Source organism: Neoarius graeffei, chromosome 13, assembly GCF_027579695.1.
Source record: "Neoarius graeffei isolate fNeoGra1 chromosome 13, fNeoGra1.pri, whole genome shotgun sequence".
NCBI classification, from domain to species: domain Eukaryota; kingdom Metazoa; phylum Chordata; class Actinopteri; order Siluriformes; family Ariidae; genus Neoarius; species Neoarius graeffei.
The window spans coordinates 45376244-45399826 of record NC_083581.1 but is presented as its reverse complement, the minus strand read 5'-3'; the positions used below and the strand labels follow the sequence as shown (position 1 = coordinate 45399826).

The following is a 23583-nucleotide window of genomic DNA, read 5'->3' as shown; positions in this document are numbered from 1 at the left end:
GGTGCTCCGGTTTCCCCCACAGTCCAAAGACATGCAGGTTAGGTTAACTGGTGACTCTAAATTGACCGTAGGTGTGAATGTGAGTGTGAATGGTTGTTTGTCTCTGTGTCAGCCCTGCAATGATCTGGTGACTTGTCCAGGGTGTACCCCGCCTCTCGCCCATAGTCAGCTGGGATAGGCTCCAGCTTGCCTGCGACCCTGTAGAACAGGATAAAGCGGCTACAGATAATGGCTGGATGGATGGACAGACGGCGGCACGGTAGTGATGTGGTTAGCATTGTCGCCTCACAGCAAGAAGGTCCTGGGTTCGAGCCCAATGGCCAGCGAGGGCCTTTCTGTGTGGAGTTTGCATGTTGTCCGCGTGGGTTTCCTCCGGGTGCTCCGGTTTCCCCCACAGTCCAAAGACATGCAGGTTAGGTTAACTGGTGACTCTAAATTGACCGTAGGTGTAAATGTGAGTGTGAATGGTTGTCTGTGTCTATGTGTCAGCCCTGCGATGACCTGGCGACTTGTCCAGGGTGTACCCCGCCTTTCGCCCGTAGTCAGCTGGGATAGGCTCCAGCTTGTCTGCAACCCTGTAGAACAGGATAAGCGGCTACAGATAATGGATGGATGGAGTTTCGTGTTCACGCTCCAGCACAGCAGGTGGCGGTAATCCTGTGAGTTCGTTTCGCGAACCGCCATATTGATTCTAAACAAGAGCGAACAAGTCCAGAAAGCGCCTCTCTGCACGCCACTTGTGTTCCGATCGAAGCCGCCTCCTCTGCTATTATTGGTTAAGTCAAGTATATTTACCCGTACTCACCAATCGGAAAGTTCCAATGCGCAACGCGGGATACTAATGAACCAATCCTAGTGCTGGAGGCGGGGCTTATCGGAAAGCGGGTGAAGGGGAATATTGTTGAGTGGTAGAAAGCGCTAGAGGAATGAACTAATTTGCTTTTATGAGTATAGTAGTGTTATAGAGCAGAGTTGGTAAGTGAATGAAGGTTAAATGCGTACACTCTTCTGTTCTTTATCCACTTTACAGTTGTACATTATGCGCACACGCGCGTGTCTTTTAGTCAAATAGTTAGCGACATTCCTCCGTTGTGTTGTTGTTCCTCTTGTTAGCATCTTAGCCGCTGGCTGCATCCCAAATGGTTCTCTGTTAAATATAAAGTGAACTAGGTAGTGTATGAGCCATTGCTGACTACTGTGCATGTATAGGATTGAGAGAGTTATTTAAGATTTAGCTACTAATTTACTTTATGGTGGTATTTTAAAACGTGTGTACATGTGTATTACTGGTGTGTATACAGTAGACATTAACACTCTGTGTGTGTGTTATACAGTAGACATTAACACTCTGTGTGTGTGTGTTACAGTGTAAAATGAAGTGTGTGTCTCCGCACCATGACTTCAGTCCTGGTGACGTCGTGTTTGCCAAAATGAAGGGTTATCCTTTCTGGCCTGCCCGGGTAACATAAACACTCACCTCCACAGACAGATGCATGCACTCACACATGCAAATGACTGTTTGTTTGTTTTTATTTTCCATGGACAGGTTTCTGTTGGGAAGGCTCCAAGGAATAAGATCCCAATCTTCTTTTATGGAACACACCAGACGTGAGTACACACACACACACACACACAGAGTCTCTGCAAAAATGGTAATTATACAGAACTGCAGCGTGGATTTAATCCAAGTGGGAATGAGATTTAGTGTCAACAAGAAACTTTACTGTGTAATTATATATGTTCTGTGTGTGTTTGTGTATGTTTACCCTGATAGCTTTTGTTAGCCATTGACAGAATCCCAGATCGAGCTCACTCTCTCACACACACACGCTCACTCTCTCTCATTCGCACACTTCAAAAGACACTTCAGGTCTTAAAGTGCATATCACGGGTAAATTCAGGAGCAAGATCAGTGTAATTCTCCTATTTTATATTAAACTTTGGTCAAATATCTGTAACATTCTGCATTCTCTGCAATTTTTTTACCTTGCGCAATACCAGAAATATTCAGTTGAAATCAAGCCATTTGAGGTGAATTGGTCCGCCTCTGAAAAAACTTGGCATTTGAATTTCCCGGGAAACATTGATTTTCGTGATGTCATCTGCGGGACGCCTCCCTCTGAATCCTACGTCAGCGCTGGTTTGTTTATGAGAAAACGACCTGGTGGTTTTCTGCAAATTTCTTCAACATTATCACGTAATTATTAAAATGGTTAACAGATGTATCGTAGGAGGGTGTAGCAACACCAATCATGATGGGATTAGTACTTATCATTTTCCAAAAGACCGGACAATGAGAGAGAAATGGGAGCACTTGGTCTACACAGGCTGTGCACTGAAACCGTGCAAAGCTCGTGCAGCCTGCTCGCGCTTCTGCAGATAACATCACGATTCTGGCTCCAGACTCCCTTGGGATTTTTCCAGACGCATTTTATTTTATTTTTTTCTGCTGTAGACAGATGGCCTTGTGCAAAATTACCCTTCTGGATGAGTGTGTAAAGGGACATACTTTCATATAAAAAAAAACAAAGTAATGATGGATATAGTTTCTCTTTACACAGTTGAGCGATTCTGGACATAATATGGATTACTGCAGTTGGGTCATTCCATGTCAACTCAACCAGAGCCTCCCACCTCAACTTTTTGATTTTGCTTAAACTTTGCACACTGCAAGTAGCATGCCTTGGTAGTACTAAGGCCAAGTATTTCAGCTTAATTATTGCTAACTGTTGATATTCAGCCTTGTTCTTGAAGTAGGGGTCATTTCCTTCTTGAATGCTTCAATTCTGGAGCAGCTTTGTGCATCTAGAAAAAGTACTTGCAGAAGCGTTAGGTCTATGACATGGATTTTATTATCAGAAAAGTTGGTCCTCTCCTGATTTTAACCATCATTGCCTACATATTTTGTCCAGTTTAGCCCTCGGGTGGTACAGGAAAAGCAAAAATCACCTATTGTTAGTTTTTTCTTTTTTATCAGACGTCTAATTTTTTAGGTTTGTTTACCTGACATGTTTCGACGTATGACTGTCGTCTTCCTCAGAGTGTCACCGGATGTTATTGGTGACGCATCTTTTATCAGCTGATGTTTCCGAAGGCGTGGCCTTCCTGTCTGGATTGACAGGTCGGTCACGCCTTCTACTGTCAGTTCGTCCCCTGCAAGATGGCACTCCAGGTATGGGAGAGCATGTATGCTCCCTCATCTCGGTTGATGGTCCTTGGACTTCGCTTACGGATCTCTATGGCCTCCCTGATCCAGCGCTGATGTTTATTATCTTCTGTGTGGATGACTCTGGCATTCCCCCAGTCCATAATATGATTTTCCCTTTTGCAGTGATCTGTTATGGCTGACTTATAATTTTCCTGTTGTGCCTTTTCTTTTATTGTTCGGGTTTGTCTTGTAGCTGTCTCCTTTTCGCACTCTTTCTTATGTTCATTTTTTCTTGTGTTGAAACTCCTTCCTGTCTCCCCAATGTAAGTTTTATTGCATAATTGGCATGGAATCTCATATATGGTGTTGCATAGGGTTGGGCGGTATCCAAATTTTGATACCTTTAAACTGTCTGTGTTTTCCCGGGGTATACGGTATTACCGAGAAAAAAATATTTTGTTTCGGCCTACTGTGTAACGTGCGCCTATGCCTCAAATGTACTATTTAAAAGCAGCATAGCGAATTGTGTGCATTGTGGTATGGATTAAGCAGCAAAGCGAATTTTGTGCATTGATGAATGTATTAAGAGAGATTTCAAAGCATCACGCAACTCTTCCTTCATCTTGAAAATAGCATTCAACTGTCGTTTACCGTTTACACATGTCTGCGTTGAAACACCATTTGCAGCACTATTTCACCTACTCCATCAAAAAAAAAGTACACAATGAGCAGGATCATACCCTTTCAAGCATGGGAAATAAAAAAAAGAAAAAGAATCAACCAACACCCAAGTCCGTTTAGACTGCGCGATAAACCATATTCTTCAGCGCAAATGAGGCGAACCTAATTCAAATGCGTGATAGCTGCACAAGGCAAAATCATATGGGCCCACGTCATGCCATGGCGGGGAAATTAATAATCAAATGGCCTTACCTTGCTTAAAACGTTGTCTTGATCACATAACTCCTTACAATTATTCCACTTAAATCCATACGGTTTAACACACCCAACAAAGATAGCAAGCGCATTGCTAATTCCCACCAGAAACCTAACAGTTTACGCTACGATGTTTTCTTCCGTTTCTTCAGTAGATGACATTTCAAACGTTTATTACCCACATCCCAAATGTCATACGTTATATTATTTTACCTTGTTGTTACTCATGTAACCTACTCAAAACACAACTCATTGGAGAGATCTCGTGGAAGTGGAGTACCCCAGGCTATGGTGTGCCTTAGGGGGCATATTAGATTTTTCGTTTGGTTTGAAACCAAAATACTGCCACACTGCCGATGTTGTATTTTTTTTTGCCACAAACTTGTTATCTTGACTTGCCATCTTTCAACCGCGGTCTCAGTCTTTTTTTTTTTTTTTTTTTAGATAGGACAGTATAGAGAGACAGGAAATGAGCGGGGGAGAGAGAGACGGGATCGGGAAATAACCTCAGGTCGGAATCGAACCCGGGTCCCCGGATTTATGGTACGGTGCCTAAGCCATCTGAGCCATGACACCCCCGGTCTCAGTCTCTTGCGAAGCTTTCTGTCAGACTCCAAATGTCACGCAGGGTTGCCATGGTAACGACATAAACAACCCTGCACGCGATGAGAACTTCTTTAGGAAATTGATAGAATTAGTGAAAATACGATCACACAGTTATTCGGGATGATCTTCAATTTATTATTTTATATTATGACCTCATGTACTCCATATTTATTTAGATATTATATATTTTTTAAAAATGACGGTAATGAGACCGATACCGTTGGTACTTTTGGATACCTCGGGATACCTTCTTACCGTAATACCGCCCAACCCTAGTGTTGCATCTGTTGTCCGGATGTATTCTGTCTTTGGGATGAACCAGGATCTGACGGAGTGTTGTGTGTGTGGTTTGACAGGTGTGTTAATGTTGTATTTCCTCATTGCTCTTTGAATGCGTTCCGTTATTCCTCTGATGTATGGTAATGTCACTACTCCCCTGTGTTCTTGTTTGTTGGTTTGTTTTTTCTCTTTCTTCTGTGTTTTATTGTTTTTGACCTGTTCCGCCTCTTTGGATATTGCCCATTGTGGATATTGACATGCCTTCAGTGCGTGTTGTATATGTTGTTCTTCCTGTTCTTTGTCCTGTGCATCTGTAATTATTGCTGCGCGTTCATGTAATGTTCTAACTACAGATATTTTGTGCATTATGGGGTGTTCAGAAGTCCAGTTTAAATATTGGTCGGTGTGTGTGGGTTTCCTGTGTACTTTTATTTTGATGTCCCCCTCTTCTGTGTGATGTATTTTTAAGTCCAAAAATGCTATTGACTGCTCCGTTTCCTCTTCATGTGTGAATTTTATATTGCCGGTATTGTCTATAGTATTGAGATGGTCGGTAAGTTGTTGAGTGTATCCTCTCTTTACTTTTTCCAATATGTCGTCCACATAACGTTTCCAGAGTGTTGGTCTGTATTCCGCTGGTATTGTAGTGAGTGCTTTCTGCTCCAGGTCTTCCATGAAAAAGCCGCACATGATGGCTGATAGTGGGTCTCCCATGGCAAAACCTTCCTTTTGTCTGTAAATTGTGTTCCTGAACTGAAAGTATGTGGACGTGGCGATGAATTGAAGGAGCTGCATGATGTCTTGTACAGTGAGGTTTGTGCGTTTCTTGAGCGTTCTATCTGTTTTTAATTTGTCTTGTACTACCTGTATGGTGGCTTCCGTGGGTGTTCTGGTGAAAAGAGATATGATATCGTGTGAAATGAAAACTTCGTCTTGTTGCATTTTTATGTTTTTTAGTTCTTCTGCCAGTTGTTTTGAGTTTTTGCAGTGTTGGTCTGTGAGTCCTAGTAATGGTTTAATTATTTCGGTGAGTGCTTTTGATAAGTTGTATGTCACTGAACCAATGCTATCTACTATGGGGCGTAATGGTGTTCCTGGTTTGTGTATTTCTGGTGTACCGTAAATCCTGGGGATGACATTGGCTGTGGGTACTAAATGATTATATGCCTGTTTATCTATTTTATTTTCATCGAGTAGCGGTTTGAGTAGTGCTTTAAGTTTCTTTTTCTTGTCTTCTGTTGGGTCTTTTCTTAATATCTCGAAGGCGTTGTCACTGAGTAATTCCATCATTTTGTGTTCATATTCATCGGTGTCCATGATAACTGCTGTTCTGCCTTTATCTGCTGGGAGGATTGTGATGTCTTTATTTTTTGCTAATGTTCTCATGGCTTTGGCTTCCTGTTTGGTGATGTTGCTGGGTGGTGGTTTGGCCGTTTTCAATATACCAGCTATTGCGTTTCTTAGTGCTGCTTTTTGTCCCTGATCCTGTATTTTCTCACATGCTAATTCAGTTGCCAGAATGAATTCATCGTGTGGTATATTGTGCGGTGTGACAGCGTAGTTGAGTCCTTTTCCTAGTATACTGCATTCTGCTTGTGAGAGTTTGTACCTTGATATGTTGTGGATCCATTTTTCGTTGATGTGTGCGTGCTCCGGTTCTGCCTTCTTTTTCTGTGCGATGAGTTTGTCCAGTTTTCGGATTTGTCGGGGTTTTGTCTTGGTAAATTCCTGCTCGTGTATGTCTGCCAAGTCTCCGTTTATTTCTAATTCCATTTCCTTGTTCTGGGGAAACCAGCGTTTGAAAGTTTCCATCTCCCTATGTAGTTTTCTGTTGATATTATTGAGTTTGTCAGTTGTGCACCGTATCCGTTCTTTTACCAGAGTCATCCGCACTTTCCTGATCATCTTCTCCGCGTTTCTGGTTGGAATCGGGTTCTTGATGTTCAGGCTGGCCGGTACGACTTTTTCATTCCGGCAGCGCAGATTGAATCTCAGGTGGTTTCTGTAGCGTGCCCGTTTTCACGTCAATCTTTCAAGGCGGCGAAACTCCTTGATGCTTTTATCTCCATAACTTATTATTAATCTTTCGATTACGTTCATTATGTCTTATATTGAATATTGTTAGTTTTTTCTTTTTTATCAGACATCTAATTTTTTAGGTTTGTTTACCTGACATGTTTCGACTTACGACTGTCGTCTTCCTCAGAGTGTCACCGGATGTTATTGGTGACGCATCTTTTATCAGCTGATGTTTCTGAAGGCGTGGCCTTCCTGTCTGGATTGACCGGTCGGTCACGCCTTCTACACGCAGTCTACAAAAATCACCTAAACGAAAATTCGCTAGTGTATTTTTGCGATTTTTATTTCTTCATTACTCTTAGCTTAGTGATGATAGAGACCTAAAATTTTTAATGTACACTGTCAGTAAACTTCTTAAGCGTATTAAACAAGCTCGAGGCCCTAGTGGCTATATTCACTGACTTATTAACCCCTGAAGTTGGACCCAGAATGAAAAGTGCTATTTTTGTCATAATTGGATACATACTTTTCTCAAAAGGGGCATGGTGGTGTAGTGGTTAGCGCTGTCGCCTCACAGCAAGAAGGTCCTGGGTTCGAGCCCCGGGGCCGGCGAGGGCCTTTCTGTGCGGAGTTTGCATGTTCTCCCCGTGTCCGCGTGGGTTTCCTCCGGATGCTCCGGTTTCCCCCATAGTCCAAAGACATGCAGGTTAGGTTAACTGGTGACTCTAAATTGACCGTAGGTGTGAATGTGAGTGTGAATGGTTGTCTGTGTCTATGTGTCAGCCCTGTGATGACCTGGCGACTTGTCCAGGGTGTACCCCGCCTTTCGCCCATAGTCAGCTGGGATAGGCTCCAGCTTGCCTGCGACCCTGTAGAAGGATAAAGCGGCTAGAGAGATGACACTTTATAGCAATTTCAGTTTTTTTTGTGCTTAAATATCTGCCTTGGTAATAATATGTGAAAAAATGGAAGATGTAATACTCTCCCTTTTGAAGTTACAACAAGACAGTTGGACCCGGGGTCTGACATTAACCAACTGCTAGAAATCCTCTGAAAAAGCGAACACTGTTTTGTTTCATACAAAAATGTATATTAACTAACAGTTTAGCCATACTTCAAGTCAGACATATCTAGCTATCAAAGATAAATTCAGTACAAGCCAGATCATTGATCAACATGTATTAATTATCACAGCAAAGTATGATAATTTCCAAAAAACTCTAGGTAATGTTCAAAACAAGTCACAATATATATTATTAATGCCAATCTATACACTGGTAGTGTTTCTAAGAGTTCATCCATGCACACTTGTGAACAACTTAAAACTCTCTGATTTTGTCAGTGTCCATCTGTTGGAACTTGTACTGTCTGCCTGTAGTTGTACTGGGAAGTGGCAGCGAGCACAGCACATGGCCTACAGGAACCCAGCACTCGTCCTTCTACCTGTGCCATTTGTACATGCAAGGATTCTGTGTTTGCCTCATGAAAGTGATGAGTAGATCATCCTGGTCTTCGTCTACCTCTAGCACACTTCCTATATACCAGACCTGGTCATAGACGGCTGCCACATATGCACCAGGCTTGTATTCTTGGATATCATGATGTGCAGTAGAATGTGCTAGAGTCCCACTTGTCATGGAAATATCTGCAGAGATCCTGTACATTCTCAGGTTAGGCCCATCATGAAGCTGTGATGGCTTCTAATGCCAGGCACCTTCTTTGCTTCTTTGTACCGTTCTTCTTGGGCCTGTGATGCTTCTGCCACATCTTCCCTAGAGACGTACAAGAACTTGATACCTTGGATTTCCCTGACAGCTCATTCATAGAGCGCAATAGGCGACAGAATGTGGTTACTTGTTGTAGCTTGGAGGCTTGCCCGAGCAGCAAGCCTTTTTACGGTACCCCCGATGCCATCGCATGGCGATTTGCTGTGACTACCTGCTTTATTTCAACCTAGAAGCCACTATAAAGACTTTATTGTTTGAAGATTTAAAACCCTCCTGTGACCTTGAAAATAAGGTCAAGTAGGTCATATGGGTCAAAAGGTCTTGTCAAAGTCTATTAAATCATATCACAAAGTAAATGCAACTTGAAAAGGCCACTGAAATGCAGGTCCAAATCCTCCCCATTGGGAATACATGTAAATTGCCCCCAAAACAACAAACTTTGGCCTATAAAATCAGGAAAATAGGTCACAGTGACCTAGTTTTTGGTGAGCTAGGTTGTGGTCACCCGAGGTATATTCAGGCCATATATGAGCCTCCTAGCTCTTACGGTGTCAAAACGTGCCCTGCTAACGGATGAACAGACGGATGCCAGACTAAGCTATTTGAACAGCTTTGTTGCTGAAGTCAGCAAAGCTAAAAATAAATTGCCACAAATTTAGATCCCAGGTCATAATAATTAACAATTTATGCAAGGCCAAAGTTGGCTCAGAAGAAAAAATTAGCATTTTTTGTGCATAAATGAGGCCAATATTTTTCTAAGAAGGAAAGATATTACATACCTAATTATTATATATTATTTTATATTATTAACCTACTTTAAATATATAAAATACCAGCTATGTACTATGTGTCCCTCCCTGGATTTTGACCCCCTAACATAAGGGATAATTTGGCATTTTCATGCTGGGTCAAATTTGCATGTTCCTTCCTTTAAGATATATAACATCTACAGCCATGCAAATACATGAAGGGCATAAGAAGTTGGTCCACAATAGTACGGTGTTAAAGATATGGACAGCTGTGGTGTAGTTTTTTCGTAATAAGCACTCTAACTTACTAGAAAATGCAATCATAACTGGGTAAATTATTTTTTTATATTTTTAACATGCTGCCCTTCATACATATTTTCAAAGCTGATGATAATGATGCCCAAATCCTAAAGTATACCTCCCAAACTTGCAGTACAAGCCAAATAATGAAGATATGGCAATCATAAATGTCCTTTTTTTTTTTTTTTTAATAGCCCTAATTTTGCTCCAGATTGTAGGCAAAAATTTTAATTTTGACCTCCCCCCTTATACAAACCAGGCTGAAATGAGCTCATAGATCATCACAGAGACCTAATATTTGGGCTTTGGTCATCACATCTGTGTATCTATCACTGGAAGAAAAATTATCAAAATAAAAAATTTGAGGTGGGAAAACCTTTGAATTTTGGTTAATTTGACATGGAATGACCCAGTTGTGGAATAAGGCTATTTACTGCATTTTTATTATTTACTATTTGGTCTGAAACATGTTAAGAAGGCAAGAAATTCCACTAATGAACTTTGACGAGGCACACCTGTTAATTGAAAAGCATTCCAGGTGACTACCTCATGAAGCTGGTTAAGATAATGCTAATAGTGTGCAAAGTGTCATCAAGGTAAATGGTGGCTATGTTATTCCATATGGTGGTACTTCATATTTGTGTCTTCAGTATTGTTCTACAATGTAGAAAATGGTAAAAATACAGAAGAACCTATGAATGAGTAGGTGTGTCCACATTTTATTTTCATAAATAATTCAGTTCATTTTATGTATTTTATAAAATGTTTTATAACATCACTATAACTTATTTATGTTTGTAAAGTATTTTGCTAATGTGGTGTTGTTGTTAATAATAGTAATATTAACATTGTTATTACTACTACTACAGAACATCTCTATTTTCTAAGGACGTCGTGCATTACTGGCCCAACAAAGAGAAATATGGGAAGCCCATCAAACGAGGAGGTTTTGAACAGGCCATGTGGGAGATCGAAAATGACCCAGGGGTTGGCCTCAAAGGGCAAAAGGTCTGAGTTCACCATATCTAAATGTTAGGGCATGTATTTCCTGTGAATATGATTCATTTTCTGTTTATAAATTTGCTGATTACATTTGAGATAAACATTGCCATTCTGGTTGTTGTGCCTTTGGCAGAAAGCTGATATAGTGAGGAAGCTGCAGGAGATGCGGAGGAAGGCAAGGAGTGCAGAAAAGAACGCTCAGAAGAAAAATGAAGCTAACACACTCCCTAATGCTTCAACTCCGGTAAAGAATGATAAAATACTTGTGAAAACCAGCACCACTCCGAATCAACCATCTATCTCAGAAAATTTGGCTAGGAGACAGATGCCGAGCCGGGCTAAAGGAGGCCAAAAGAAGACTGTAACGCCTTCTGAAAAAGTGTCTGCTGCCACTCCAACATCTAATAAAGCAATAACACCTGCTGATGATACAACTCAACCTAAAAAAAACACCCCACCCGAAAAGGTCATCCTGGCAAAAAAAACTATCATCGCTAAGACAACGACTGTAGTGAAGGATGTTGCTAGGAAGAAAATTCTTACAAAAGCAAAAATGGTCAAAGCCAAAAAGATGACAAGGACTAAGCTGAAGACAAATTTGCCTATCAGAGTGGAAACGAATATGGTATGTGTGCAAAGTTTGGACTTTTTATTTTGTAAAAATAAAAACTTATTTACTTTTCATTTTATTTTGGTCACTTGTGTAATAAGGGAAATTATTACATTTAGCTAATCAAGAGATATTTTGCAATATTTACTGTGCTCTTTTCTTTTGAAAATTAGAATCCTGATTTTATTTTGCATCCTTTACACTGCAGCCAAAACCAGACTCTCGACTCCATACCCCAGAGACACGGCGTAGAACCCCAGCGACTCCGTGCCAGGGTTGGGTCAAGGTTAAGGGTTGGGTCAAGGTCACAGATCCACCGTTACAGAAAGCTGAGTCTCAGCCCCGTAACTCCAAGGGTTGGGTGAAGGTCACCAATCCACCATTACGGAACCCTGAGACTCGGCCCCAAACCCCTAAGACTCGGCCCCAAACCCCAGAGACTCGGCCTCAGAACTTAAAGGGTTGGGCAAAGGTCACCAATCCGCCATTACAGAACCCTGAGACTCGGCTCCAAACCCCTAAGACTCGGCCCCAAACCCCAGAGCCTCGGCCTCGGAACTTAAAGGGTTGGGCAAAGGTCACCAATCCACCATTACAGAACCCTGAGACTCGGCCCCAAACCCCTAAGACTCGGCCCCAAACCCCAGAGCCTCGGCCTCGGAACTTAAAGGGTTGGGCGAAGGTCACCAATCCACCATTACAGAACCCTGAGACTCGGCCCCAAACCCCAGAGCCTCGGCCTCGGAACTTAAAGGGTTGGGTGAAGGTCACCACTCCACGGTTACAGAACTCTAAACCTCGGCCACGGAATTCCAAGGGTTGGGTGCAGGTCACAGAGCCACAGCTGCAGACTGGTGGGATTCGACTCCGAACTCCAGACACTAGGCTCCAGATCCCAGATACTCACCTCCAGACCCCAGAATCTCACCTTCAAACCCCAGAGGTTCAGCTACGGAGACCAGAGGTTCAGCTACGGAGACCAGAGGTTCAGCTACGGAGACCAGAGGTTCAGCTACGAAATACCAAGTCTTTGGTGAAGGTTACAGAGCCATGGCTGCAGACTCAGCTCAGAACTCCAGAGAATCAGCTCCAGACCACAGACCCTCAGCTCAGAACCCCAGAGACTTGTGTCCAAACCCCAGGCACTCGGCTCCACACCCCAGAAACTCAGCTTCAGAATCCCAAGACGTGCCTGAAGGTCACCGAGCCACTGCTACAGATCCAAGAAACCCGGCTCCAAACCCCAGAGACCCAACTAAAATCCCCAGATACTCTGCTGAGAGTCACAGAGACTCGGGTGCAAACCCCAATCCTGAACCCTAAGACATGGCTGAGGGTTACCGTGCCACGGCTACAGAGTCCTGAGACTCTGCTCCGGAGCTCTGAGACTTTCCTTCGCAACCCTGAAATTCAGCTTCGAAATCTTGAAGTCTCAGCCTTCAGACACAAATGCTTTGTGCCCCAACTCAAAGATGACTCTTCAGTTATACACCAAAATGCTGCTAATGAATCCCGAGATACAATTCCTGAACCCCCAGATGCAACTCCAGTTGAACCCCAAGAGCCTACTCCAGGTGAACCCAAAGTTGGTTCTCTGGTTAAACATCAAGGCACTATTCCAGCTGAATCCCAAAATGCTACTCCAGATGAACCCCATGGCCCTGCTCCTATTGAACCCCACATTGCTTCTCTGGTTGAATCCCAAGGTGTTGCTCTGATTGAGGTGCCATTAAAGAAACTTAAAGAAGAAGGTGTGGGAGAACGGAGAGTGCTGAGACGGAGGACAGAAGAGCAAAAGAATAGAGGAAAAAAGGGACAGAAAAAAGACACTGAGAAGACATGGCCAGAAGATGAATGGAAGGATAGAGAGGGGCAAAGGAAGAAAAAGGAGGAAAATATCACAGCCATCACTAACACTGTCACCAGCTCTGAAGGTAAACATGCTCAGACTCAGAACTACATTTTGGTTCTTTAGTGTGGCATTCGGGCAGAAACTGCAGTCTGATTGGTCACGGTGGCTTTGGGGAAGGAACTGTGGGCTGATTATTTACTTTGGCACTAGGGCATGATTACTTAATCTTTTTGCTCCTTTGGCAGCACCACACATTTTAACATCAGATAATAATGATTATTATTATTATTATTATTATTAATTAAAAAAACTTTTATTAGTCAGATACTTAATGTCTTTTCCCACTGTGAAATGGATGAGTGATGTTAGCAGAGTTGAGAGAGCACAGTTAAACAGATGTGTTTTTATAGTGTGAGTGTTTTTTGTGTGTCTTAAGCCTCAAGGAGGAAGCAACAGGAAGATAAACACAGCCCCACAGAACCAGAAAACCGCAAGGTAGGAAAGAGAAAAAGACAAGAGGTGGACAAGGGAGGACACAGAGTGCTGAGACAAAGGACAGAAGACGAGAAGAGAAAAAAAGATGCAGAGGAAGAAATGGAGGTTGAGGGGAAGGATGGAAAGAAGATGGCAGGAAAGGAGTACAAGAGAGAGAAGAGGAAGAAGATAGAGGAGGAGACAGGGGAGAAGAAGAAGAAACAGAGGAATGAAAATGCAAAAGGTGTAAAAGAAGTGGAAAAGGTGACTGAGAGGAAGAGGCAGGAGACGGGGGAGAAGAAGCAGCTGGATGACAAGCAGAGGAACAAAGATGCAGGAGAGAAGGAGACAAAGGAAAAGAAGGGAGTAGAGGAGGAGTTTACAAAACAGAAAGAATTTGAATCCCGGCATGCAATTCCTGAACCCCCAGATGCAACTCCAGTGGGAACCAATCCAGTTGAACCCCAAGAGCCTGCTCCAGGTGAACCCAAAGTTGGGTCTCCTGTTGAATCCCATGGCAATGCTCTTGTTGAAGCCCAAGTTACTTCTCTGGTTGAACCCCAAGGTGTTGCTCTGATTGAGGTGCCTACGAGAAAACAGGAAGTTGTTGAGGGAGAACGGAGAGTGCTGAGACAGAGGGCAGAAGAACAGAAGGCTAGAGGGGAAAAGGGACAGAAGAAAGAGACTGAGAAGAAACAGCTAGAGGATGCACTGAATGATGGAGAGGGGCAAAGGAAGAAGAGAAAGGAGATTATCCCAGCCATCACTGACCCTGTCACCACTGACCCTGTCACCAGCCCTGCAGGTACACACACTCACTCAGAACTACATTCTGATAGGAAATTGGCATTGGGGTGGGAACTGCTGTCTGATTGGTTACTGTGGCATTAGGGCATGATTACTTTTCATTTCAGTCCTTCAACAGCACCACACGTTTCAACATCAAATAATTTTTTTTCCAAAAATTACATTAGTCAGATTCATAATAATGTGTTTTCCCACTGTGAGATGGATGAATGATGCTAGCAGAGTTGAAAGAAAAGTTGTGGTTAAGTAAAGATGTGTTTATAGTGTGTGAGCGAGTGTGGTTTTGTGTGTCTTCAGCCTCGAGAAGGAAGCAACAGGAAGAGAATCTCTGCCACTCAGAACCAGAAAACAGCGAGGTAGGAAAGAGGAAAAAGCGAGAGGTGAATGAGGGAGGATGCAGAGTTCTGAGACAGAGCACAGAAGAACAGAAGGGAAAGAGGGATGAAGAGGAAGAAACGGAAAAGAAGCAACCGGAGGTTGAACAGAAGGATGGAGAGAAGGTGGGAGGAAAGGCATACAAGGGACAGAAGAGGAAAAGGGGGGAGGAGAAGAAGCAGAGGAACGAAGATGAAGTAAAGACGGTGATTGAGAAAAAGAGAGTGGAGGAGACTGAGAAGATGAAAAAGAAGAAAGGCAAGGAGGAAATGGGGGAGAAGAAGGGAGAGGAAGAAAGGAGGGAGAAGAAGCAGCTAGATGACAAGCAAAGGAGCAAAGCTGCAGGAGAGGAGAGGAAGAGGGAGAAGGAGATGATGATGGGGGAGGAGAAGAAGCAGAGGAACGAAGATGAAGTAAAGATGGTGACTGAGAAGAAGAGAGTGGAGGAGACTGAGGAGAAGATGACGAAAAAGAAGAAAGGTAAGGAGGAGATGGGGGAGAAGAAGGGAGAGGAAGAAACGAGGGAGAAGAAGCAGCTAGACAACAAGCAGACGAGCGAAGATGCAGGAGAGGAGGAGGAGATGGGGGAGAAGAGGAGAGAGGAGGAGATGGGGGAGAAGAAGCAAAGGAATGAAGATGAAGTAAAGAAGGTGACTGAAAAGAAGAGAGTGGAGGAGACTGAGCAGGAGAAGATGAAAAAGAAGAAAGGCAAGGAGGAAATGGGGGAGAAGAGGGGAGAGGAAGAAATGAAGGAGAAGAAGCAGCTAGACAACAAACAGAAGAGTGGAGGTGCAGGAGAGGAGGAGAAGAGGGGAGAGGAGGAGGAGTCTGCAAAGCAGAGATACTTGGAGGATGAAAAGAGGAAGCAAGTAGGAGAGAAATTAGACTCAAAGTACAATTAATAATAAACAGGCCACAGCCCCTTTTTTGCATACATTAGATTAATTATGTGTATTAAAACTCTCTCTCTCTCTCTCTCTCTCTCTCTCTCTCTCTCTCTCTCTCTCTCTCTCTCTCTCTCGTAGAGGAGTAGAGTATTGGCGGAGAGGAGGTTGAGTGTGTTAAAGTCTCTTCAGGGGTTGGTCACTTCTACCAGAAGCAGAACGCAGAAACAAGGCACAAACCAAGCAGAGAAAAATGACAAGAGTGACGGAAAAGACCAAAAGGAAGAGAAAAGGAAGGAGAGGAGAGGAGAGATGGAGCAGGCACAGGAGTTAGTGAACACAGGACACTGATGTTTGCATCTACTATATTTAACTACTACATGATGATTAGAGAGGGACAGAAAGCAGCCCAAACTCACTGTGTGTGTGTGTGTGTGTGTGTGTGTGTGTGTGTGTGTGTGTGTGTGTGTGCGTGCTTGCACAGGCTGAGTAAACATAGAGCAGAGGACAAAATGGACAAACGAAGAGGTGAGACAATGACATAATTGTTTTGAACATTTACAAATGGGTTCTGGAGTTTATTGTTTGTGTGTGTATATGTGTGTGTGTTTCAGCTCCTGCTCTGTCAGTCACAGACTCTCTTCTATACAGACTGCATGGTGATATCAGGATCTCCATGACCTTAGAAAAGCCAGTAAGAACTGTACACTGTTCAACTTCCTGATTGGTCAGAAGGTGTTGATTAATTTTCTATAACAGCAACTCTGACTGGGTGGTGTAGTGGTTAGCGCTGTCGCCTCACAGCAAGAAGGTTTGGTTTCGAGCCCCATGGCCAGCAAGGGTCTTTCTGTGTGGAGTTTGCATGTTCTCCCCGTGGGTTTCCTCCGGGTGCTCCGGTTTCCCCCACAGTCCAAAGACATGCAGGTTAGGTTAACTGGTGACTCTAAATTGACCGTAGGTGTGAATGTGAGAGTGAATGGTTGTCTGTGTCTATGTGTCAGCCCTGTGTTGACCTGGCGACTTGTCCAGGGTGTACCCCGCCTTTCGCCCGTAGTCAGCTGGGATAGGCTCCAGCTTGCCTGCGACCCTGTAGAACAGGATAAAGTGGCTAGAGATGATGAGATGAGCAACTCTGACTGTAATGCAGCTGAAAATCACAGGTTTATATTAATGCGCTCGTTCGAATATGTTATCATTTCTACAGTAACGGCTCATTCACAGGGACTCATACAGTGGATGTTCCACTAATAATAGATCCTAAAAATCATTGTTTTGGTGAAATTTCCTATAAGGAGATGTTTATGTAACATGTATGGAAGGAGTTTACATTGTTAGCACTTTGCAAGTCAGAGGTAAAGCTGTAGATTTAAGTTTTCTGATATCTTCAGGACAGAGTTGTTCATGCTTTCTTGCTGATAAAAATGACAAACTGTGTAAATTATTTTGTCATTAACTTGAAGAGACGGAGAAAAGAGAGATTGGTGCTTGATTCACAAAACATTAAAAATAGCTATAAATGCATTGTGTATGGTGTATGCAAGGTCCTGGTAGTGAAGAGGTGGGAAGTAGATGAATGAGCTTAAAGGCAATTTATTCTTTTACTTGTGCTTTTCAGCACTACATTTTCTGTAGTCTCACTCTGAGACGCACACCAACACAGACACGCACAGCTCTGTGCTGATTCTCGGCTTTCTCTCTGATTATTGGCTTCTCCTGCAAGCACACAAATGACATGCGTAAATAAACTGCTGGCAGTCAGACATGGGTAAGACTCCTCATACGCTACCTGCCGGATCAACGTCCCTTCTCTTCATCCACAGCTGATGCTTGACCATGGCCCCGCTTCCACACTGTGGTATAAGAAGGATAAAACACTTGGGGATGTGCTGTTATAGGAAAATAATCAACTTCAGGGTGATAACAGTAATTCCGTTTCATCACACCTCACCAGTGTGTTTTTGTTCCTACATAATAAGCCAAGACTGTTGTGAACATTGTGTGTTCGTATACAGTGTACATAGATTAGTGTGTGTCTGTGTTAATGTTACCATATTTGCTCCTCTCTGTAGGACGTGAATAAGTGTTTATTGGCATTGGATGAGCTGAGTTCAGTGTCCGTTTCCTCCCGACACATTCAGAACCACAGTGAGCTCATCGACACACTCCGCAAGGTACATACACACACCCATATACCGGTATTATTATAGTTTACTCTGGCAACTGATAGTAGAATATAATATTTGGAACCAGACATTTTGTTTTTGAAACGAAAATGAGTTTGTGTGTTTGTGTAGATGCGGTGGTTCCGGGGAAGTGAAGCGATTATGTTTAAAGCGTCCATGCTGTACTACCGCTTTAAGAACATTTATCTGATTGGAGAACCAGAGGACACACTCAGCCCCGAGTACATCCACTCACTACAGGAGGAGAGAGAGAGATGGGCGGAGCAGCACACATCTCAGACTGCTGCTGGTACATGTAACATGCACATCACATATTATTTGCTGAATTATATCCATCTAAAATCAAAATGAAAATCATAATGATAAATGTTTTATGAAATAGTTTTTACTATTTATTTAATACTTTTTCTCCAAATTCTCACTTAAAACACTCCTCATATTGCACTGTGTGTGTAATACGCTTGTGTGTGTGTAACCCTACAGCAGAGGAGAGCCATACACACACCAGCAGTCTCATGCAGCACAGGTAGGAGTGTGTGAGAATCTGTTTAGGCTGTTATTCAAACTTTACTCTTTAAAAACACACACACGCGCACACACTTACTTCAGGATGTTTTTAGCTTCCTCATAGTTCCTGAAACCCCTCTCTTTGAAACAGCTAGAGAGTTCCTGAACATAATGAAAGTAGGCTTGGGCGGTATGGTGAAAATATCGTGTACCGCGGTACAATAAAATACCGGCGATATATTTTTTTTAATACTATCAAAAATAAATATATTTGTATTTTTATCCAACTTACTCGAAACGACTGTAATGCAATTTTATTATAGTACAACCGTCTCTGGTACAGCGCGTGCACGCCACTAGATGGCAGTTTGTGGGTCAACAGCAAAGATTCTAGAATCTTTGGTCAACAGATAGCAGCGACAGTTGGCCCAGTCATAAGGCCCAGTCAGTGCGTGAGGATGGCGACTGCAAATGATGGCGGTGCGGAATTGGTCAAAAAAGCCAATGCCTCAGCCGTTGTCTGGGAGCATTTTGATTTTCTGCCGAATGATAAAGGTGAACCGAGCGGAGCGTGCACAGGCAGAACTGTCAGTATATGCGCAAGAGGACACAATCCATGCTGAAGAAAACCCACTTGAATGGTGGAAACTGAATGAAACACGTTTGCCAATGATGTCAAAAGTTGCCCGCAAATACCTCTGCATATGCACAACAAGCGCTGCATCTGAGCGCGTATTCAGTACAGCAGGAAATACGGTCACACCACAGCGTTGCCAGCTGAAGCCAGATAAAATAAATATGCTGGTGTTCTTGGCAAAGAATATTTGATAGAAATTAAGAATTACTTGTGGCCTACCACTACCAGAAATGTAAATTTAAGTTAGCGAATTATTTTCATTTAGGCTATTGGGAGCATGGGGCCCAATGTATGATTTCTGTTCATGTTTGTTGTTTCTGCCTTGGATTGGCTATTGCACTGAATTGCATTATGTTTCGAGTTCTCTCCAATCACTCAGCTAAGGATGCTAACCCGTTTGCTTTGCATAAAGAGGCTTTTAGTGCATTCCTAATTTTCTTCTAAATGGGCAGCCCGAAATAGCTTTATTTCATTACTTGTATAGCCTATTTGCCTGTTTGAGTGGAAAAAAGCTACCTGTTATTGCTTGAATTAGGCAAATTATTTTCTTTTGATTTACGAAAGATGTGATTTGAACTCACATGTAATGTTTTGTTTTCTGCTGGCTTTGTTGGCATTTGCACTTCTTATTTTTATTAATGTGTGTTTTTATTTCCAACATTAATATAGGCCTACTTGATTGCTTGGCACTGAGTTCAAAAACATGTCATCCTGGCAGTTTAAATAAATGTCTTTAAACATTTCAACTGTTTGTTTTATAATGTCAAATACAGAATATCTAAAACAGAATAGATAAAAAAATAGAATAACAAAGAAACATAAATTACTATAGAATGTGAAGAAGATATGAAATAAAGCCTACAATAGTATATAAAAACACACACACAAAAAAAACGTAAATACCGGCATACCGGGGTATTTAGTCAGGAATATACTGGGGTATGAAAAAATGGATACCGCCCAAGCCTAAATGAAAGTGTTCCTGGAACCACCTTGAGAAACCTAAAGTTTTGCAAAACCTTGAGCTAAAGAACCCTATAAAGAAAGTTCTAGAAACCCTGTGAAGAACCCCTGAGTTCTGTATCTCTGAGAAAATGAAAGATTACTGGAATTCTCTAGCTTTAGATTTATTAGTCCCTGAATGTCGCTAGGATCTGTAGAATTCTGGAACCCTGTGAGAAAACGAGTTCATGGAACCCACCTGAAGAACCAGAAGAGTTCTGGAACCCTACTGAGGAAATAGGAGTTGTGTCTAAATGACAAAATTTGAATATCAGCTTGCATATTGTGTATATTATAATACACATCATAATTTCACACTATACCATTTATTTATTTATTTATTTATTTAATGGCACTGACAGTATGGTCTAATCTCATCATCTCACCTCATCTGTGTTTCTCTGTAGTGACTCTGCAGCAGAGATGAGCTGAAACGCGTGCACACACATGCGCATGTCTGGAGTTCTTTATGGATGTCCAGCTCTTAATTGGTGCTCCATGATTATCCACAATAAGCTCAGTATCTCTCACTCACTCACCCACACAGATACACACACACACACACGCATTACACAATTCTCCTGGTTGCGCTGAGATTACATTCTGTTCATACAGAACGCTAACCTGCTAACAGTGACCTGATTAGCATTATGCACATGGCGTCATACTAATGAATGACCTGTGTCCATTCACTGTTAGCAATGGTAGCATATTTGCTTGAGTTATTCCTCTAATTCTAATAATCTGCAATGCTCTCAATGTTCTCATCTCCACACATCTGCAGGGATGCACTCTAACCCCTGTTTGGGACAACTGGACTGCGGCTCAGTGTCATTTAAAGCATTAAGGGCCCTTTCGTTAAGGGGGAGCCTGTGTTTTCGTGTCACGTTCATTGTGTACTGTTTTAATTTTATATGTGCTTTATATTTTTTAAATCTGCTGCACTGTAAAGTCACTACTGATTGGCCGAGTGGACACATGCACTGTCTCATGTCCTGAGGTTGACATTCTAACATTTCATCAGTGTTATGGCATTACCACATTCTTCTGAACTAAAATGATAGAATGTGAGTAGAGGGATTTGAGAGAGAAACATCTTGCTGTCACTTCTTTATATCACCACAAATATCAGAGAATGGACAGAGAGAGAGAGAGACAAATGGATAGAGGACCAACAGACATGCATTAAAAGACAAACACACAAGCAAATAGAATAACAGGGACACGGACAAAGATAGAGAGAGAGGCAGGCTAGAAGATGAGTAGAGAGACGGAATGATCGTCTTTCTTTCTTAATTTGTGTACCTGACAAAGAGATGGACGGATGGATAGACAGACAAATGCGGGTAAATAGACTGACAGAAGGACTGATAATGTAAAGTAAGACAGACTGGCACAAAAATTAACAGGAAGTCAAACAAAGACTAAGGTAAACAGACACACAGGCAAATAGAATGACAAATGGACATTTAATCAAATACATACAGTAGACTGATGACAGGTTGATGGATCCTCATACATCAGGACAGTCACTCTGAATCATGTCAGATGTATTGCTTAACTATCCAGCACAGGTGGTTACCACGGAAATAGTACAGCTCAACTCAAACTGCAGAGATCTTTTCCTTCAGTCACTCACTTGGGGGGAGAGACACACACGCACAGAGCGCGTTCCCTGTGTAAATGTAGGAGTATTTGTGTCTGTTGCTGGTTTAATCTCATTTTACAATCCTCTTTGTTTACAATCCTCTTATTCCCAGGATATTTATTCCACTTGATCGGTTTTACTCAAGTTTCCTTTTTATAACACATTCTGCATTACAGAGGTGGATCAGATCTCGCACACTTATACCACTACAGCAGTTATTCATTCCTCTCGTTAATTACACATGTAACGGATGACGCCATCCCCCCAGCCTTTATAAAGTGTATATTAAATATTACTATATTAAAACTGCACACCTTTATAAGCATGCTGCGTTCCAATAATGATTGGATATGAATAATGAAGTGAACTCTTGTCCACTTGCCCTCATCTGCCATCTTAATTGACTTCATTTGTTTGAGATGTGAGGTATCTCATAAATCTGAGATTTATTTCATGTTTTGCTTCTTGTTCTGTTTCACTAAACCATTGTGAGCGAGTGTGTTTTTATTGTTCTGAAGTGGATAAGGTGTCTGTAAAGGTGCGTTATGTAAGATTAATGGTTGAGTAGGTGGGTTCCATGTTTGTCTGCATATATCCCAGGTTATTTGTACAAGTAAAAAAAAAAAAGCTTTAAAAATGGATTATTGCTCCTTTTAAGACAGCGTTTGGATCTGATCTAAAGTGATCTAAATCCATAGGTTAATCAACTCATGTATTTATTCTGAATCCATTATACACACCTACACACTGCTTTATACTGTAATAAACTGTTTTTACAGGATTTTAAGATTGTTGTGCAAGTGTGTTTCGCTGTGACAATTCCATATTGTTTCTGCTCAGTGTGAATAAAACTTTTCTTTACTGTCACACTCTGTTGTGGCATGCTGCTTCTTCTTCTTATTATTATTATTAAGTTGTAGATTGTATTTGTGGATGTGAGATCCTACACTTCTCTGAATTATATTAATAATTAATAATTTAATAATATGCATTGAATTTAATGACCTGAAACGTCACAAAACAATTTCCAGTGCCCATTTTTCCATATTAGCATTTAAGCCAAGCTACTTTTTTAATTATTCATTTTTAAATATTTATTACTTTTAATGCCATGTCATATTTTAATTATTAGATATTTATGCTGTTTTGAATATAAATTAAAATTCATAATAGCTATTCTTTTTTTTTTATCATTATTATGCATTTCAATATTCTTTTTTTTGTGACAGCCTTTTATTTGCTTGGTATTTGAAATGTGTTTGAAAAAGATTTATCACTAGAGGGCAGAGTTACTAAACAATTCCTCTCATGATGTACACATTTCTCCTTATAGTGTTCAGTTAGGTGACAGAACCTATATAAAGCTAGTGTGTTAGTGCTGAGCCACAGACTAGCTTCATGTCTGTGGAGGGTGATGGAGACAATCCTCCTTCAGTGTGTTGTGTTGATGGAGAGCGCAGTCTAATGGGTTGCCGTCGTCTTCCTGTTGCTCCCATTAGGGGTCACTACAGTGGCTCATCATGATCTTCATATTTGATTTGGCATAGGTTTTTACACCAGATGCCTTTTCTGATGCAACCCTCCCCAATCTATCCGGGCTTGCACTGGCTTGTGCAGCCCCTGTGGTTGGGTATTTTTTGACTTCATCTTAATATCTTTGGACTGTGGGGGAAACCCACGCAGACATGGGAAGAACATGCAAACTCCACACAGAAAGGCCCCCATTGGCCATGAGGTTTGAACTCGGAACCTTCTTGCTGTGAGGCAACAGTCCTAACTACTGCACCACCATGCCACCCCAGTGTGTTGCCCAGGGTGTTTCAGGTTCTATATGTAAA

The 23583-nt window shown here is 42.0% G+C and overlaps 1 protein-coding gene across 2 annotated transcripts; it reads left to right on the top strand.

The window, feature by feature from the left end:
* The first annotated feature begins 789 nt into the window (after positions 1-789).
* Positions 790-22612, top strand: psip1b (PC4 and SFRS1 interacting protein 1b). Of its 2 annotated transcripts, XM_060937826.1 has the most exons (15): positions 793-975; positions 1368-1460; positions 1547-1608; positions 10634-10772; positions 10900-11391; positions 11585-13310; positions 13665-14507; positions 14807-15753; positions 15910-16097; positions 16253-16296; positions 16383-16462; positions 17838-17939; positions 18063-18240; positions 18435-18477; positions 20505-22612. In XM_060937826.1, exons 2-15 carry the CDS (start codon positions 1374-1376, stop codon positions 20527-20529), a joined length of 4956 nt encoding a protein of 1651 aa, XP_060793809.1. In that variant the 5' UTR covers positions 793-975; positions 1368-1373; the 3' UTR covers positions 20530-22612. The 2 variants fall into 2 exon arrangements, with proteins under 2 accessions (XP_060793810.1, XP_060793809.1); XM_060937827.1 differs by lacking the exons at positions 17838-17939; positions 18063-18240; positions 18435-18477; positions 20505-22612 and having other exon boundaries at positions 790-975; positions 15910-16120; positions 16383-16412.
* The last annotated feature ends 971 nt before the right edge of the window (positions 22613-23583 follow it).

Excerpts from the sequence above, each read along its gene's own strand:
- psip1b (XM_060937826.1), top strand. The coding sequence starts at position 1,374 with ATGAAGTGTGTGTCTCCGCACCATGACTTCAGTCCTGGTGACGTCGTG. Across the intron at positions 1,609-10,633 it reads TTTTATGGAACACACCAGAC|AACATCTCTATTTTCTAAGG; the intron begins GTGAGTACACAC and ends CTACTACTACAG. Across the intron at positions 15,754-15,909 it reads AGGATGAAAAGAGGAAGCAA|AGGAGTAGAGTATTGGCGGA; the intron begins GTAGGAGAGAAA and ends TCTCTCTCGTAG.